This window comes from Lepisma saccharinum, chromosome 24, assembly GCF_977018435.1.
Source record: "Lepisma saccharinum chromosome 24, izLepSacc3.1, whole genome shotgun sequence".
Classification (NCBI taxonomy): Eukaryota; Metazoa; Arthropoda; class Insecta; order Zygentoma; family Lepismatidae; genus Lepisma; species Lepisma saccharinum.
In genome coordinates this window covers 52,283,498-52,304,111 of record NC_139252.1, presented here as the reverse complement: position 1 = coordinate 52,304,111, position 20,614 = coordinate 52,283,498, and the positions used below count along the sequence as shown (strand labels likewise).

At 38.1% G+C, this 20,614-nt stretch overlaps 1 protein-coding gene across 2 annotated transcripts in view; it reads left to right on the top strand.

Moving 5' to 3' along the window:
* The window catches only part of LOC145978055 (uncharacterized), a 44,206-nt gene extending 25,341 nt beyond the window's left edge, over positions 1-18,865 (top strand). For both annotated transcript variants that reach the window (XM_083110465.1, XM_083110464.1), the window contains 4 exons: positions 3,620-3,686; positions 7,428-7,452; positions 13,734-13,821; positions 17,153-18,865. In XM_083110465.1, coding sequence (XP_082966591.1) covers positions 3,620-3,686; positions 7,428-7,452; positions 13,734-13,768 — 127 coding nt within the window. In that variant the 3' untranslated portion in view covers positions 13,769-13,821; positions 17,153-18,865. The remainder of the gene's footprint in view (positions 1-3,619; positions 3,687-7,427; positions 7,453-13,733; positions 13,822-17,152) is intronic.
* The last annotated feature ends 1,749 nt before the right edge of the window (positions 18,866-20,614 follow it).

Genomic DNA, 20,614 nt, shown 5'->3' with positions numbered 1-20,614 from the left:
AAAGTGGCACAAGAAGCAAAGTGAAATAAAGCAATTCATTCATTCACTATTGGTATCAGTTTATCAGTAAAATTGCTGATAATTTTTACCACTCTGATACATCCACAAATATCTTATAATTTAGTGCAATATTCTGCCATTTTGTTAAATCTTTTATGGACACAAACCTGTAATCTCCATTCCTTACTTGTTAAGAAAGTAAATTTCTAAATATGCACCTAGCTTCTTTTGCATTGCAGTCATCTGTTAACATCCATTTATTAAAAAGGTCAATGTACCATTCAGGTTCTTCAAGAAACATTTGAATTTTGAACGGATAGGCAGAATATCAGTATCTGCCAAAATTTCATATTGGTCCATCTGTACTACATTGTGCACTGATACAGGCCAAAATGAATTATAATTTTAACAGAGAGCGATATGAAGCAGCATGAGCAACATGAGTGTGCCTTAACTCTTCTTACAATGTGATTAAAATGAGTAACAGTGTACGCAGCAGAATTTATTTCTGCCAGAAGGATATGCCTTCCGCTGGACGCCATGCGGAAAATTTCTATAAACAAAACTCTGTGCCTGCGCTTTCATTTAGAGCGTCCCATAAGTCTGAAAAATAACTGGTTTCACCAGGTTCACGAGGCCAGTAACTTTCGTTCGATTTGTTCGTTTCGTTAAGACTTTTTACAAATCTTTTGTTTCACCAAAAAATAAATACTGCTCTCCGATATGGTCTATGGCATGCCCCTCAAATTTAGATAGACTAAATTCCATCCTAAATTTCTTCCTGGCCATTGTTAGTCTCCGATTTCCATCCACAAAACACTTGCAAAAGCCCATTCTTCTGAAGATGTTAAATATCCAAACTCCTCACGAGAGACATAGACTGGCTGACCACATATTCTTGCATAAAATAGTGAATGGTGACATCAGCCTTCTTCAGGAAATTCCCTTTCAAGTGCCGCTCTGCTCAACAAGAAGCACTCAACTTGTCACTTATCAGAAGCCAAGATTGTGCCTCATCCAGCATTCTATGTTCCATAGACTGCCCAGCCAATATAATAATAAAATAGACATTTTTGATAATGTGGCACGTTTTAGAAGACTGAAGACTAAGAGTATGTAAGTCCCTTAACCACATGTAAGTTTAGTTCACGTTATTATTTTTGTTATTTTATGCTATTGTTTATGTTGTTATTTTCTGTTGTTAATACGCTCCAATGTAAAATGACTAACGCTGTATTTGGAATCTTCTATTAAATAAATAAACAGCATTTTCCCACATCTGAAAACCTGGAAAGATATCAAAATCTTGTGAACTGGTGCATGAGGTTAAAAACCTTACTCAGGAGCGAACAACCATCCCTGTCTCAAATACGTAGGTTACCTTGTTGCAGCCAGGCAATTGGGCCCTGTTCTGGCGCCCAGAATCGGAAGAGGAACGTCTCACTATGTTTAAGGAAAACATAATACTCAATAGTGAACTTTGTAAATTTTATCTAATTTTACCTGTGGAAATGTACTGTATAGGGATGGGACCGATTAATCGGTACTCTATAGGTATCGGCCGATATAGGCATATTGGTGTATCAGTTTATCGGTAAAATTACCGATCCGATATATCGATAAATATCAGATAATTTAGTGCAAAATTCTGCCATTTTTTTGTAATTTTTATGGATAATCTCCATACTTTACTTTCTAAAAAATTAAATGTCTAAATATGCAATTGCTTTTGCACTGCAGTCACCTCAAAACACACGTTTATTAAGGAGGTCAATGAACATTTCAGGTTCTTCAAGGACCATTTCGAATTTTATATCCGATCGGTAGAATATCGGTTATCGGTATCGGTAAATTTTATATCGGTACTTTATCGGTATTGGCCAAAATCTCATATCGGCCCATCGCTAGTACTATACCAAATCTATTCTGGTTTATCAAAATAGAAAATTAACAGAAACCAAATCATTAGAATTTTTCTCATCATTATTATCATGGTTAACATATATTGCACATTTCAAAGTATATACAATACATTGAATTTTCCCATAACTAAATCACGAATCGAAAAGAAAACAATATAAAGAAGCATATAAATAACTCTAAATAACTCAGTATTACTAATTCTTCACTTACATCTTTTTACTAACTTCAGGTTAATTATATAATAGTAATAAAAATTAAACTCTTATTAACTAACCTATGATAAATCATATTCTTATATTAACAAAATTAATTATAATTACCATTTTGGCTCCCAGAATTGGTTAACATAAATTCAAATGTGCAAAATCTCACAAGCAATATTCTAATATCATTTTTATTTTCGTGTAGTTTACGGTTATTACAAGCATAAGAAAACAGTTTTCGTTGTGACGTTTCAGGAGAACACACGCTTCCTTCATCAGACATTTATTTTCATTTTGACTAAAGATACAGTTGTAACAATGGTTAGCAAATTTTTAAACAAAAAGAATCCCTTATATAATGGATGTTGTCAATGTTACATTGTTGTAATATAACAACCTAACTGTGAAAAGAAGCAGTCTGTTTTATTTTTATTTCAGATAAAAACTTTTGATCACATTATTTTTTATTTAAAATTATGAATCCCAAATGTCATCAGGTAATTCAAAGTCACCATTGTTTTCACTTGATGTTTTCTGTTACATTAAATTTTTAAAGATGGTGGCTTACTCCATTTGTGAAAAAGAAAACTCCATACTGGATCTATGTTACCATTTTCATTATTTAATTTATTCCAGCATTCTTCTGCAATGAACGAAGCTTCCCAGATATTCAACTCTGTGTTTCCTGTTAATCTTTTTAAAACCCTTCTCTTTTTAATCAAATGCTTGTCTTCGATGATGTGAGCTGACAAACCTGTTCTTGGGTTTAGAATTATAATGTCCAAATCGTTTTGGAACCAAAACTGTTTTCTTATGTTTGTAATAACCGTAAACTACAGGAAAATAATTCTACAGTGCAAGCAATGCGTACATACAAGAAAAACTATTATAATGTATCATGTTTGTATTATATATTGTATATTTTGAATAATAAACAGAAAATAAAAGAGAAAAAGGGGGGGGAACCATTTAAATTCAGAGAATCTGATTTCCTGGTTTATTTAAAGGCACCAGGACAGTAAGTGCATACCCTCGAATATATGCAGGTGGAGATGGGCTTACTTCAGGGTCCCCCCCCTCCTTTTTGAACTCGTGCACGACACATACTTGCCAAAAATGCACGCTATTGTTGTTAGTGAGGATGTGTGCAAATAATGAGGATGTGATGGGGTGCAAATAAGTTTTACAGAAGGCTTTCAGTCTGTTTGAAACTTGGCTTTCATGTTAATACATACAAATGGAGCTGTATCGTGAATGCAGATTTATTTTCTTCCTTCTATTCAAATGTAATAGAACTTGTAATGAATGAATAAGGACTTCAATAAGGACTACGTGTATTTCGGAACTGTGAAGACCCTCAGAGGGTGAAGCCCTGTGTGGTGGTATGTAATGTACACCCCTAACATTGGTCGTAGCTAATGTAATCAGAATTTCTTTATGTATTTACCACGTGTATTTGTAAATATGTTGAACATGTCCCTTTTTGTTTTCAGTGAGACGAGTTGTAACCTCGCCACGAATTTTACCTGTTATGTTTTCCACAGCAAGGACAAGGAATTGGTGAGTGTCATCGTGTTCTACAAGTTTTATGGTACGGCCGAGTCCATGTGTGTGTGTGAAAGTATTTTCTTTGCCAGGTGTTGAACCAAGAATCTTCCAGATTCTTTTGGTGTGGTGGATTTTCAAATTTGCCTAAGGGGGAATGTGTTGCCATGCAGAAGAATGACTGAAATTGAGCTGGTACCAATTGTATTGATATTGAAGGACTTGGTTTGTAAAATGCATCAAGATTTTTTTTTGGTCTGTTTTACCACATTGAACCTGACTATTCACACTCTAGCATGCCGTGACATTGCTCTACCAAAACACATGTGGTACAAGCAGCATATAGGTTAAAGTTTTTTGAAATCATGATAAATGCTACACAAAATTGATAAAAAAGGTAAAAAAGGTAAAGTGTTCCCCTGTGCATAGCACCACGCCATGAAGGCGTATAGGGGGTGTGGGGGTAACGCCCCACACTTTCTTGATCCGGTCGTGATTTGCACAAAATTGATAGAGGCACATATTTTTGGTAAATAAAAAAACAAAATTTTGATACAATAACAGTCAATTTCGGGTTCAAAAGCATAAATAAAATAAAATTTCGGTGTTATAGCAGTGAAAAATTGGATGAAAAGTGGTATATAAGAAGACATTTTGGTTTTGAAATTGTGAATGTAATCCTAAATTTGATTTAAAAACTGCACATATTATACAAAATAAACATAACCCTTCTAATAGTACATAGTTAACAGAATATTAAGTTCATTCCTTTACAAAGGGGTCCATTTGTTGCTTCTCAAATATTTACAGCAAAATTAATGAATTTTCCGAGAATTGCATAACTTGCAGGATAATTCAAACTTCAGAAAGAGTCGCTTTGGTAAATGAACACTAAATTTCGTTTTTAAGAGTCTACGAGGTGGCTTAGTCGGTAACGCGTCTGACTACCATGCTCAAGGTCCCGGGTTCGATCCCCGGCCGGTTCAAATCCGGGAACTTTTCTAACGTTGGAAGCGGCCCCGGTGCCCACCCAGCGTCGAATGACATGGGTACCTGGGGGAAACCCTCGGGGGGTAAAGGCGGTCAGGGGCGTGATGCTGATCACATCACCCCCCTTCATGACAGGATCAAGAAAGTGTGGGGCGTTACCCCCACACCCCCTATACGCCTTCATGGCATGGTGCTAAGCACAGGGGAGAACTTTACTTTTTTTTAATTTTTTTTTTATTTCATATTTTGCATCATTTCGTGACAAAACAAGATAGGAAAATGCACCTCGCACCTTTCTAAAACATGAAAAATTAACATTACAATGTGTTATTTCATATTTCGTGTTTTCGTCAAAAACGAAATATGCATGCCTCTTAACGATAAATTTACATCACATATAATTACTGTACTTAGTAATTTAATAATGTAGAACTATTAATTCACTGTAATTTATGTTTAAAGTTATGTTCCAGGCTCATGTCAAATGTTAGTACGTGTGTTCAAATGACATTAAGTGCAGATATGATCTCGAATTGTGATATTTTAAATTCAGTACATGTCATTGGGTGGCTGTAGGCTCCAATAGAAATTTGAAATAATATGTGTTAATTTTCTAATGAATGTGATGAGATGACAGTTTATTACCTGTATATACATGCAGGCATATTTGTTAATGTTCATAATTTCACTTTAATTTTATAATTTTCTTAGTAATTTTCAAGAATTGAAACTGGAAGATATAGAAAATCCAACAGATGAAATTTTGAACTTACATAATTTTATATTGTCCAATTCTCGATTGAAGAAAATTAATACAATCCCAGAATCTTTCAGAATAGCTAGCTTTCATATTGCTACAAAATGCTAATTTCATTAAATTTGCTATGTTTTTAATTTTAAATTACGAGCTTCTACTGACTAAAAACAGCTATGATAAATGTTAATAGGAAATTATTAGATGTCTCAGAAAACAATTAAAAACTTTTCTATCCACACTAAGTGTACAGGAAATGCCATACTGCCACATACAGGGTGGTCACAAAGTGGGCGTACCCCCCTTTGTTTCCGATACTGCAGTGGTGGTTGTTGTTATAGCGATGTGATCACGTACTGGATGTTCAATTGTCCAGGACATTGGTATGGAAATCATAAAGATGGTCGCAGAGCTGAATTCTCCTGCCATGTCCTGGCAGATGTTTTACAGAGATATTCCGCTGTCATGTCCTATCAGCATCAGAGAGTTTATTAACGTGACAAGGATGGTACAGCTTGCACTTTAAATCAAAGTTTCATGTGTTTCATCATGGTCGAACGATTGCAAATCAACAACAATTAAACATACTTTCCAATGAAAAACCAGGGGTACGCCCACTTTGTGCCCACCCTGTAGAAGATGTGGAAATAGAGCTCCGTACATTCTCTATATCTGCCACCCTTCAAGTGGTCTCAGAACTAGCAGAAATTGGCATATGTGCTGAAACAGTAATGACAAGGGCTCGGAAGTTTAAGACCTATAAAAAAAATAGACCTATAAAAATCAAAAAAAGGACGTATAAATGTGATCCAAATTAATTAATAACTTCAGTTTTAATCTCCCCACCCCCTTCCTCTGCATGGCACCTCCTTATCTGACTTGAGATCTTTGCAGGCGCGTGCTGTCTGGTCATATACACCGTGCTGAAAACCAAAACAAGAGAAAGTTGCCACTTACAATTTCCAGACAAGTTACGGTTAAAGGACCTTGTACTATACCTGCTTCAGTCGTCCAAAAATGTTTCTCTCTCATTTCAGGGATGGTTCAACTATATTTCTTTCTTTCTTTTTTTATTTCTTTACTAGAGAGAGGATGTTTAAGAGGTGATGAGCTGATGATGGTTCGAATTGAGAATGGGCAGTAAAAACGTAGTCGAAAGAAGGTGAAGTTGCGAAAAAAAAAGTCGTTAAGACCTAAAAAAAGGCTAGAAAAGGACCCATAAGCCAAAAAATGCCGAAAAAGGCAAAAAAGGACAAATAAAACCCACCTATTTCTGGCCTACAATGACCCAAAATGAACATGTATTATGTTGGGCCTCGTCTTCGGACACTAGGAAATAAAAGATTTTCCTCATCTTCCGAGCCCTAATAATAACCATTAATTGTAAACAAACTTTATGAGAAATCACTATTGTCTATGTAACAAAATATAGAAAACAACTTCGCAAAATAGTTGAGCAACCAGTTCAGGATTATACGCTTTACACGTGGAATAGTTCAGTAATAAGGCCAATTTTCATACAACACACAATGGTATGTTCAGTGTGTTATGTTCTTACTAGACCTAGGCTGATAGCAACACATTAAGTATATTTTCTACTGATGTCTAGAATAAAGCACCATCAATGTTGTGATTATACGACAATGAACATTAATCTGCTGTAAATTATGAAAGTGTAGAACTATTGACTATACTCTGTCCCATCTAACTCTGGAGCAGGCGAACAAAAAGAAGTGTCTGCACAGGTAGTGATGCGAGGTGGCTGCACCAGTGAATACGGGAGAGGAACAGAATTGTATGTAGGGAAGAAAGCAACTGAAGTTACCAGCCTTCGAGCAGCGAGTACTGCTTCACTCTGTCCTCGCGTCTCCGACGCTATGCCCAGGCTTGCTCCACAGTTAGCTGGGACAGGCTATAGTGTTCTGTAAGGTTTTTATTATGCATGTTGGCTATTGCAGCATTACAGATGGAAGAATATTTGCTTAACCAATATTTTTTTTCTGTTATTACAGATTCGGGTTATTCTGCAAAGCATTGGTAAGTAGCATTTCACATTACTATGTTCTTAGTAGGTTTAACACATTCCTTGTGTTGATAGAAACCTTGTCATTGATCTCTTTTGAAAGTTGCGTTGCTTTAATTATAAATTTAACTTAATTAATACAAGAGAACCCTGATTTTTACATTTCTGGATATTACATTTCCTTGCTCCAATAGAGCAAAATCGTGTAAAATTTTTCTGAATTTTACATTTCTTTTTTCACTTCCCTTGAAAAATGTACAATCGAAGTTCCACTGTATATACAGAGTGAACCAAAAGTAGGTGAACAGTAAATGATAACATTTGTTGATCCTAAAACGCCAGAACTAGAAGTACCACCTCAAACAGTGACACCAGGCTGGTTTAGCTGTTGCTCTAATGTTAAATACATGTTCTCACTATACCAGTAAACACAATTATGTCTGTTAATATGACGTGATAATTTGAAAGAAGCTTCACCTACTTTTGGTTCACTCTGTATATATTTTGTCACAAGTGCTATTGACAAGATGACGAAAAATTATTGTGCTGAGAAAACAAAAATCATAAATTGATGTTGAACACAATGGTATTTCAATTAAAGCCCAAACTATCAAAGACCCAGACTTTTTGATTTCAGATGTGGGAGTTTCCAAGTGAAGAGAGCAGTGTTGCCACGTGCCTGATTTTTATCCAGTCACAAATTTAAACTTCTGCCGTCAGCATCCACTCTTCGTTCGCTGTTCAGTAGGAGGCAGAGAATGGAAAACCCATACATTTCCTAACTGGCAGTGGCTGTTGAGCTTAGTCGTGCCACTTACCCCAAACTCTTGGCAAAGCAGTATACCACAAGAATTTTCTGTCCCTATGGCAACTGGTCCAACATGATTGGTTCAGGGGGTCCCTGCCTTCTGATACAAGAGACAAAAATAGAATTCTAAGTAGCTTCTTTACCAATTTGTCTTTAATTTTTAGTACAGTTGTGGTCTTTCCATTGTCTAGACATTGTTCATACTAGTCAGGGGTGCCGACTTGTCAAAATTATTGGGGGGCTCTGATCACTGAAATAAATTAATGAATGACTCACTCTCTCCCTTTTTAAAGTTTTGGCCTCAGTGTTCGGAATCTCATAAAAGCTAGGGATGTGCGGGATTCCGAAAAGTTGGGACTGGAATCGGGGAAAAAATTTCCCGTCCCTATCCCGACTTTTCGGAATCCCGATCAGTCAGGAAATACCAAATGCTCATTTTAAAAAGTCGTTACTTCTCGACGTTTTCTGCACTGTCAATTTCTGGAACTTATCATAAATTGTTAGATTTTAATCCAGAAATCACTTAAAGTGAAAATGACGTGTAGAATTTGAGATTTTCAGAGCTTCGAGAAATTTCGAACATTTCCCATCCTGAAATAAAATTTTCCCATCCCGAACACCCCTAATAAAAGCCCATGAATTCCTCAAAAATATCAATTTTTTATTCACAGTTCGAATGCAGAATATTAATTTTCCACGGATGGATATGTCACAAGTTTCATCAACCATAATAGCATAATATTCCAGACTTTTAATATCTGCTACCATGGAGCGCAAAACAGATCTCCCTAATATCAATGATCTCGTTCTGAATGTCATGCGAGATCCATTTGTAGCCCGAACATCCCATCCACTACCCTAGTACATGCGCATCATCTTTGACAATACTCATAATTATATACGTAATATATAGTAATAAGTCGTGTTTTGCTGTCTCTGGTCATAGCCCCCCAAAGTTAATGGTTTAGAAAATTTTAAATGTGCATGTAAAGTTAAGTTCATGTGGCACAATTCAGAGTAAACTTTACAAGAGAAACAAAATAATACATTAGATCCTCTTAAGCAATATTATTTGGGGTGCTCGGGTCCCACATCATTAATATTGGGGGACTTGAGCCCATCAAGCCCCATGTAGTCGGTGCCTATGATACTAGTATTTCCACTATCCAGTTAAATATTAAAGTGCTTCTTTATTTTAAAAAGTCAATGATTTTCAAGTGTGTTCCCAACGGTAACATTGTCCTCTTGTGATGAAAGAGTTTCAGCTTTGAAACCTAGTGGATGCTCATAGTAACCATTTTTAAACTGTATGTTCAATCGCAATTAGCCTTTCTGTGCATAAAGCAGATTTAAAAACGAACCCAAAAAAGAAAGGATCAAATGCATTCACTGCCGTAATAGTACGGTGGGACCTACATAAGTATTGCCAAACTGTTCCTAAAAATTTTCATTCATTTTTATTTTGATTCCTGAATGTTTTTGAGTTTTTGATGCAGTCTTGAAGTATGTCTCTTGTTTCGTAGCATTTTATTTTATTTCGTGAACATCACATTGCATGAAACAAAGTGAACCGAACAATAAACTTTAAATGTTAACGATGTTTTTGGGGGGGGGGGGGAAATGTGACTAATAAGAAATGAAAGACAATACATTGTGGACTGGTAGTTTACGGTAACGTTTATTCAAAATAAACACCTTGTGAGTCATTACATGCACTAAAGCGGTTGGAGAACTTTGTGAAGCAGTCTTGGCACTCCTGTTTCGTAATTGCCTCCAAAATTGCTGTCGAAGCCTTTTTGCTATGGAGCTAAATCTGGAGAATATGAGGATGGGGGGATTGAGCTCCACTATTCCTTTTTTGGCCAAAAACTGGCGCACATAGTGGTTCAGATCCCACTTTAAACTGTAGGTCCAGTCCCGATTAGCTTATCTGTGCACAAAATGGACTTAAAACAACAACTCAACCTTCCATATACCTGTCCGGTAGGCAAAGTGGTGTTTACACTAATGTGAAACTATGTACACAAATGGATGTAAATGAACATGAGGTACGAGTTCCTGTCACATGCCAATCCCTTAGCTGTCAATCCATTTTGCCAGCATCCATGGCAAAGTGCTTAGCATGGCATGCTATGATGATGCCAGGTATCCAGGGTTCCAATCCTGACCTGGGCAGGGGTGTTGTTCACGAATGTCCCATTATCAATTTGACCACATCATCGCTCATCTTCATGGCATCAGTGCGCAATGGGCATATTGGCAGGTAAAAGAGACTTCCCTCAGCCTCTAAATGTTTGCACTGGAAGATTGTGTTGTAGCAATTATCACATCTCAATTAAATTCATGGTTGGGTGTGGTAAATGCAGTTAAAGTATTGCATAGGTAAAGTTTAATATTTGCACGTTGCTGTATTTGTTTTCTGATTAATTTTGATGGACCGCTGCCTTTGTTAACAGAGATCGCAACAGTGGTCCTTTGAAATTTATCAGACAAAAGAGTAACATGATTAAGAGCTTTACTTTGTCTTTGAAGTTCACAGAAAGTAACATCTTGGAGTACGAGGGTCACTATTAATATTTTGAGCCTAACAATGAAAAAACAGGAATTTGGCATTGAAAACTGCTTTATTGTTTTTCGAAGTATTCTCCTTTATGGTCAATACACTTTTGCATTCGTTCGAACCATTTGTCAAAGCAGTTTTTCCAATCTTCTTGAGACACCTCCATAATATGGTTTTTGAACACATCGACGGCATCTTCCGCCGACGAAAATCGTTGTCCACGCAATTTATTCTTGACATTCGGGAACAAGAAGAAGTCATTGGGTGCCAAATCAGGACTGTACGGCGGATGACCCATCAATTCGATTTTTTGACTGTTCATAAAGTCGGTTGTTAGATGAGATGTGTGACAGCTGGCATTGTCTTGATGAAGAATGATCCGACGGCGTTTGTTTGTTTTCCGTATTTGTTTTCCTCTGGCAAACAAATTGTTGTGTACCATTCAGAGTTGACCGTTCTACGTTCCTCTAAAGGCACAGTTGCCACAATACCAGTTTTCCCGAAAAAACAGGCAACCATTTGTTTCGATGTGCTTCGAGCACGAACAACTTTTGTTGGATTGGGTTCATCTTGAAACACCCATACAGTCGACTGCTGTTTACGTTCCGGCTCATATGCATATATCCATGATTCGTCACCTGTTACAATCTTATATACGTCTTTTGAAGCACCACGATTGTATTTACTGAGCATTTGTTTGTACCAATTGACTCGAGCGTCTTTTTGAGTTTTTGTCAAATTGTGTGGGATCCAACGAGAACATACCTTTCTCACAGCTAAATGATCATGTAATATTTTATATATGCTGGTGGAACTAATGCCTATGGTTGCCTCAATCTCACAGTATGTCACATGACGATCTTGCTGTATTAGGTTTTGCACAGCATCAATGTTTTCTTGAAGAACAACTGATTTTGGACGACCTTCGTGAATCTCGTCGGTGAGCGAATGGCGGCGACGATTAAATTCATTTTACCAGCGTTTCACAGTGGCAAAGGATGGGGATTCATCGCCAAATGTGAAAGTAAGTTGATCGATGCACTCTTGTCTTTATAATCCATGTCGAAAATCGTAAAAAATCATCGCACGAAAATGTTCAAGAGTTAATTCCATTTTATTGTTGTCGTGCAATCTCCAAGGCAACATAAACAACACAAATGAAGCTATTGACAAAACATTTGAAGTACGTTATAGTCAATAATGCCAGACGATTCCGTGCAAACGTCAAATCGCACCTAACTTCAATCAGTGTTGCCAAGGCTCAAAATATAAATAGTGACCCTCATAGTTGCAATAACTGAGATGAGCTCTACCTTAATTACATCAGTTTATTGGAACCGTAAATTACAGACTCGAGCAACAAAGTGCATTGTTCCAACATTATCCATGTATGCCAGTGTGGAATTTTGTTTCTGATAAGTATTGCTTTTACCTAACACCATACTTCAATGACACAGTTGGGAGTATTGCTTCTGGTAGCACCCAGTATATACCCATCACCTGTACATTCTTCGATTGTGGAGTCTTGAGTTTTCCCTTCTTATTACAAAGGGCCTGGCACTGGCTCTGAAGCAAGAGGCTTATTTTGGTGGGAGTTTCAATGTTCCAGTCATGGACCACCAATCCATGGCAAATGTTCAACACCACCACAAACATGTGGACTTATGATTTGATACTTTCCACAAATGAACTGAAGATTCGGTAAGAAACTGGAGTAAATGTAGTGCAATCGTGCTTTAAGCTCCAACAATCGAGCATCAAAGAATATCATTCGAGAAACGCCACTTAGCGGCAGTTTATTATCTCGGAATCTGTATCATTGCACTTCAGAAATGTAGTGTGGACCTGGCAACCTCACACTTTTGGCAGTGTGGTCATGCCTTGTCTTGCATCTGCCATCTATGGGTGACTTGTATGGTGACCCAGCCAGAGGCTGGTATATATGGTATATATATTTATGGTATATATATATGGTATATATATTTCATCATCACGTAGGATGATGATGATACACAGGGTGACAATTAATGAACTATATGAAATAAAACTAAAATTAGTGACAAACCACGTAGTACACAAACTGTATTGCACATGTAAATGGCACTACAGACATGCGGATTTAGGTTACGACATGTTCGATATGTCTGCCATCTGTGGCGATGATGTGGGGCAGACGAACAGCAAAATTCTGCATGACCCGCTGAAGTGTCGAAACATCGATGCTGTCGATGACCTCCTGAATGGCAGTTTTCAGCTCGGCAATGGTTTTGGGGTTATTTCTGTACACCTTGTCCTTAATATAGCCCCACAAAAATGAGTCACATGTGTTCAGATCTGGGGAATATTGCGGCTAAGCGAGAGTCCCCTTCCAGTGGCCAGAATGCGGTCCCCAAAATACTCCTCCAGGGTGTGAGAGACCCACTCATGGTCCGATGGGGTCGAGCATAATAGGCCTTCACAAGTGATATACGCTCCTGCATGCTGTACCGTGACATTTTCACTTGCAAATGGCCGACATCAACACGTTGCGTGTGCATACGAATTCCCATCATGCCCTGTGGTCAGCCACACAGTTTGGACGTCATCACGTGAACCGTTCAGAAATTGTGACTTTTTATTTCATATAGTTCATTAATTGTCACCCTGTATATATACCATTTAATTGAATTGTATTATAATTGTTAGATGAATTGGAATCGCACACACCCTTCATGTTGTTAATATATTTTTTTGTGTCTGTGTGTGGGTGGTGAGAGTCGGTAATACGTAAGGCTGAAATAGAGAAAACCTCTGCTTGAACCCTTGAATTTTTGAAAATTTATCCAAATATAATTTAATTTTATCAAGGCCCTAGAGTAGCCACACTGTTCATGGATTCTGTTCTGTGATATGATTCTTGTATGCTAATTAAGTTTACTCATTTTTAGCTCAGGGATTCAAGCGAACACATTGGGCTGTTTAACAACAAGGGTGTCACTGGTTCTGTGTTCCTGTTTAATCTTCTAGGATTTACACGTAAGTATCATCCTTCTTGAATATACACTGCTCGCCATTAAAATTGCAACACCCAGAAGGAAATGAGATAGAAACACGAAACTTGGCAAATATGTAGTTCATAATAAGATAAGAAAATGATTACAGTTAGAGCTCGGTGGTGTGACATGTGACATGTAGAACATGGTTGCATAACCCGAAGGAGCTAGTAGCATGTACAGCCTCCACGGGCGGCAATAACTGCTGCAACACGGTGAGGCATGGACAGAATGAGTCTATCGATGTCTGCTTGCGGTATGGCATCCCAAGCGGCTTCCACACGGTGCCAGAGGTCTTCAACATTACGTGCCGGAAACCTGAGTTGGGCCAGCAGGCGACCCACCATGGACCAGACATGTTCAATTGGCGACAACATTTCCGGCGAACGTGGTTAGCTTCCATAAATGCGAGGACATTCCTTGTAACATGGGGGCTGCGTTATCCTGTTGAAAAGTGGCATTATGCAGTGCATGGATTAATGGGACAGCAACAGGGGTGAGAACCTGTGTGATGTACCGTTGGCTGTTCAATGTCCCTTGAATGCGTACGAGACGCGAACGAACACCTATGGCGATGGGACCCCATACCATGATACCCAATGAAAACCCTGTGTGTTGATGCATGATGCAGGCGTCATGAAGCCTAGTGAAACGGTGCCGTAACACGCGTGTACATCCATCATGATGTTGTATACAGAAGCGGGATTCATCAGAGAACACTACAGCATTCCACTCCGCCATCCATGCACGACGGTCTTGGCACCATCTCAGATGAAAATGCCTATGCTCTAGCGTCAGAGGAATCCGCAACAGTGGGTGCCGGGAAAACATTCCCCGGTTCGCCAAACGACGAAGCACGGTTCGTGGGGACACTGGACGTTGTAAAACATCCCGTACTACATGCGCAATCCTCGTTGACGTGGCCGTTCTGTCCGTAAGGGCCATGCATATCAGACGTCTGTCCTCTCGTTCCGTCGTCCAACGCGGACATTGTGAACCTCTACGTCACTCTACAGTGCCTTCCTGGACCCACTGGTTCCATACACGGATTACTGTGGATGCATTCCGTCCTACACGGGCACCGATCTCACGGTAGGATAATCCGCATGCAACGTACGGTATGCAACAATTCGGCCGCGATCGAACTGGGAAACCTGCTGGAATCGCTGCCGTATTCGACGATGTAGCATTGCTGACCGATTTTAACACACTACACTCACGACCATGCACTTTCACTGCTCGTCTGCACCTATCTGACCTGATACAGGTACCACTTACCAGATGGCGTGGCAGGAGCACATGACGCATAACGGCCTTGAACACCTAATCATTTCCTCCTGCACCTCTCCTCTACACACTGTGCACATTTCGTCCAATTCCGATTACTCCTTCTGGGTGTTGCATTTTTAATGGCAAGCAGTTTAGATGGCTGAATTTGTTACCACAGTCAATAGCTTATACAGTGTGATTCATATAAAACTAAGACATTTCATTATCAATGTGTGTGAACAAGAATAAAGCTAGAAACAAGTTACTACACCTGAGATTAACGTTTACTTTACATGCTGAAAATGTCCACCCCTTCCTGAAGGTACAACTGGACATGTCATTCCATGTTCCTGGCCGTTCATTAGAGTATGCTGTCATTTGTAATGTTTTTCTTCAATTTGCCGAATGTCCAAGGTCTGGTAGCACTTTTCCCTTGATATACCCCCAAATAGAAAAGTACTGCGGTGTAAAATCAGGTGATCTCGGTGGCCGTAAGTTTCAGGAAATTATCTGGTCCTCAAGGAAACTTTGGACCAGCTCCAAAAACTCATTTGATGTAGTGTCATCCTGTTGGAAATACCCTTGATGCAGTTCTATGTCATACGATTGCTTAACAAATAACAAGAATTTGTAACATCTGCTGCATCTTCACAATGAATGAGGCAATATGGCTACGACAGCTACCAAATCCTACACAGGTGCTCCCTCTTGAGAGTATATTAATTTCCCAGATGCCCTGCATCATGTGAAACTAACATGGAGAATTATGATGTGCTTCTGTTGATGTAAAACAAGAAAGAAATGTGTTTTATGTGAATCACCCTGTATAAAAAGTTTGAGATCATTAGAAACTTATTTCAGCTCACAGGTTTCCTCACAAATTCCATATTCTTGAAAACAGTTATTTTTTTCATCTGTAAAAGTAGGTTACTGGCATTAATTAATGTGAAATGAACTTAATCGATCTTAAATAAAAATGTAGATGCTGTCTCATCTTTGAACTGCAATGGCTCATTTGGTAGGATTTCCGACTGCAGTGCGAGAGATCCAGGTTTGATGCCTGGTGTGGCATAACATGGTTCATTCAACTTCTAAGGAAGCTTTTAGACGAAAGATCACTTGGAAACCAACCATCAGAAATAAATGCAGCCTTTCAAACCGAACGAGCATGACAAGCTGCACATGTTGCTTGTTGCTTTTTTACAATGAAGTGCATTTTGGCATCTCAGTCTGTTGTTTGTTGCCTGTCTCTTCAGTCTGAAAGCTTCCTAAGAAATGGGTATCTGGAGGGCAACCCTGGAAATGTAAAGACTAGGGATAGACACAAAATCCAGCAAGGTTTCAAACTATCCGATATCCATTTTGGGTGCAACAGATAATCTGGATAATTCAGATGTCTCTATATCTGGAGAATTCACATATCTGGATAATTTGAATACTTGATATCTGGACAATTTGGATACCAGATAATCTGTACATCTGGATATCAGAATATCTGATATCCAGATATTTGAAATACATATAGGTTTAAATTTCTAAGTTTTGAATCCATATTGTGACCTGTATATTGAATAAAATGTAAATTAATTACATAAATATTGACTGGAATGATGTTGTGTGCACTTAATTTGTTGCGTTTGAATCTCCCTCAAAATCAATGTCAAACGTTCCGAAATCTCCCTTAAATTCATGGCAGCAAGTTGGTCACCCTGTTGGTAGGGAAATGGCTCTGTATGCCAAAGACCCAGGTTTCAGTCCTGGTCGACCCTGCATTTCCAACATAAACTTTTTAAAGCTAGTAATTCTTATATCAGCCACTTTGGGTATCTATGATAAAAATAGTTTCAACTTGCTTCATTGTAACAATTCTAAACTTTCAGCCAGTTATACTGTGTAAATATTCCTGACGCAGTACTTGACAATGCACTGTAGGAAAGAAATTAAGTCAGATTAGTGTTCAAGCAGATCCATGAATACACTGTTAAGTGCTATTAAGCGATGAAGATGAAATGTTCCAGTTAATTTTCCTCATTGGTTTTCCATAGGTCTCTGTGTTTCCTGGAGAGCTGTGTTGGGATCCACCATCGTTTTTCTTGCCTCCGACATGTAAAGTACAAATGGTAGTTGTTAGCAAAGTATCTTCCAGGCATGGCACCGTCGCAAACTGGCTGTGTTGTTGTTACTCGTGGGGAATTTCCATGAAACTTCCATGTTATATTATTACACGTGTACACATTACAATCAAAAATGCAAGAATTATTCCACTTGAGGTTCTTTATGTAACATACCAGTAAGATATTATTGTAAGATTAAAGATAATAATACTGGATGTGCAACAATGTATTGTCTGGTAAAGAATGCACAAACAGGAGCAGTGTAATTTTGAATTCTTTTCTCTAGGCCAGTGCTAATTGTCAGCACTAATTGTTTAATTTTCTGCTAATAATATGTAATGATATGTTGAACAGTTTCGCTACGTGGAACAATTCTCTATGTCATTGGTTCCTAAACTTCATCAGGCTGTGGCAAGGCAAATTCTTTTTTGAAAAGTTGATGCCCTGATACCAAGAATTTTACTTGCAAATGACTTTGTTTTTTAAAACTTGTAATGGTCGGATTGACCATTACTGGTTTTAGGATATATTGGTTTATTATACATAGTTATATAATATATTTACATAGCGTTTCCATGTGTGTCTTGCATAGACCAAATTAACAAATCTCTAAATCAACATAATTGCACACATATGGCTTACACCATTGGCACTTTTTTTACCGCAGTGTTAGCATAACTATCTCTGTGGGCCTACCCTCAGCTTAAATGATATTCCATTCATTACAAAATGTGTTTCCTTACACCTTTACTCTTTCTTATGGGCATCAATTATTCAATATGGAAATATCCACATATTCAAAGCTTTTTCTAAAAGGGGACTTGGAACAGCAGCAGGGGTTGGCTTACACCAAATGCTACATTATTATATTAAGTCTAGCCACCAAAAGTGGACTAAACTTGAGGAGACGTTCCTCTTAGTCGATCAATGGGGCAACACTGTTTATTTTAAAGCCCACTGCCCTTTTTTATAGTCGGGGTAAACGTCCGTGGACGTGGACCCCGCAGTGTTGGAAAAATTCCACTGCCAACGGTCTTTTGTAAGACAGCTAGCTCCCCCAACCAGGGAGATCAAAAACAGGGGAATGTAATATCCAGTAAAGCACAATCCAATAAGCACATACACTTACATGCAATAATAACATAAAAGTACACTCATGGAAACATATTACTTAACCCTACACCTTGTAGCTGGCCAGCAATTAATTAATATAATATATCAAAACCAGTAATGGTCAATCTGACCATTACAAACTTTACACATTAATTGACATGCACACTTGAAATTAAAAATTAACAAATAAGTTTTGTTGTAATAATAATGAGTAAAAGTTCGATTATGTCTAGGTTTGTTGACAATTCTTCTCGCACCGTGGCCGTGCAGTGTCATGCTTAGGGTTCCAGCTATGGGTTGCATGTGGGGGAAGCATAGCAACTTTTCTCCAGTGATTTCGGCCTGTATATTGGACCGATGGCCACCCACCATCGTGAGGAAATTGGGGAGCTACAAAAGAGTAGCGTAACCCAGTCATGGAGTACCTACGACGGCTGGTGTGAGTGAGAGCAGCAGTGGTTACGTAGGCATGGGCTTTTAAGCTACAGATTATCTACGTCAGAGTAATATAAATAAAATTTGAGTACAAAAAAAAAAAAGGTAAAGTGTTCCCCTGTGCTTAGCACCACGCCATGAAGGCGTATAGGGGGTTGGGGGTAACGCCCCACACTTTCTTGATCCGGTCGTGAGTGGGGGTGATGTGATCAGCATCATGCCCCTGACCACCTTTACCCCCCAGGGTTTCCCCCAGGTACCCATGTTATTCGACGCTGGGTGGGCGCCGGGGCCGCTTCCATCGTTAGAAAAGTTCCCGGATTTGAACCGGCCGGGGATCGAACCCGGGACCTTTAGCATGGTAGTCAGACGCGTTACCGACTGAGCCACCGCGGCCATAAAATTTGAGTACACGAGAACTAATTCTTTATTGCGGAGAAAAAATAAGCAACTATATTCAAATACTTATATTATTGTAAGAACGGTTTCTTTGAAGATGCTGCAGTGGGTTTTAAAAATGTCTAAACTTGCTTGCCTACTGAATAATTCTTGTTACAAGGACCCTTATCAATTACGTCAAGTAAAGAAAACCCTGCTTATTTCTTGACTTAGCACAATTTGTTTGCATTTGATATCAGCACACCTCCACTATCATTGTCTCAAGTCTGCAAAAATTAAGGATTTCAAGATTCCAGTAACAAATTAAGAAACTTTCAATTTTGGTTTAGTCAACAAATACCCAGGTTTTGTGTGCCAATTGCAGAAAGGCACAAGTGGGTGGCCATTTCTAGATTCTGGTTTTAGATGATGCAGATTCAGATTTCACAGTCCTAAATTCTTGCCAATAAACTTGAACGAACATTGAATACAGTAAGCAAGTGTATTTTAAGGTATAATGCTTGTTTCCATACTCAATCAATAATTTTGAAAACGTTGTGTGTAATAATTTTGCAAACGAGTATAGTAAAAGCTTAAATAGAAGCCATTGTTGCCATCCACTATTATTATTACTTACTGTACAAATAACTTAAGGTTGTATTGTTCCTTATTGCTTATGCTTAATGTTTATGCTGTCTTTTTGGCACATAATTACAATGTACACGTTACATATTTTTAATTTTTGCAAGTTGTGGTATTCAAATTCCAGTTTTGTGCATTTTAGTACTTTGTAAACACATCACACATGGAACAGTTAATGTGTTTGTCACTTTTTTATACTTTCAATTGTTTAAACTTGTTTATTGTCAACTGCAAGAGTTAATTCAATTTTCAAAGTAGATTGGGAAATTGAGCATGTTTAGAATTAGTGGTTATTGTTGAATGGGATCTTGTCAGTTTGATATAGTTTCTGTATTATTGTTATTTGTTTTCCTGTATTAATTCTGTGCTAAATTTTCTTGATTACTCATTACAATACTGAATTGATGGAAATGAACTGGAATTAAAGAAAGGATCCGACACTATGCGATGAGTCTGTATACACACACATAGATTCATTTCAAAACATATGAAATGTTACATTAATTCTACAAACACATCCTAAACATTGATTCTGCTGTAAATAGTTATAATTAGAGGCATGCATATTTCGTTTTTGACGCAAACACAAAATGTGAAATAACACATTCTAATGTTAATTTTTCATGTTTCTGAAAGGTGAAAGGTGCATTTTCCTACACTGTTTTGTCACGAAATGATGCGAAATGAACTGCAAAATGTGAAATAGACTCTTAAACACGAAATTTAGAGTTTATTTACCAGGGTGGCGACAGACCTGGAAAACCTGGAAAACCGGGAAAAGTCAGGGAATTTGAGGTGTCAAAAAAAGTCAGGGAAATGTCAGGG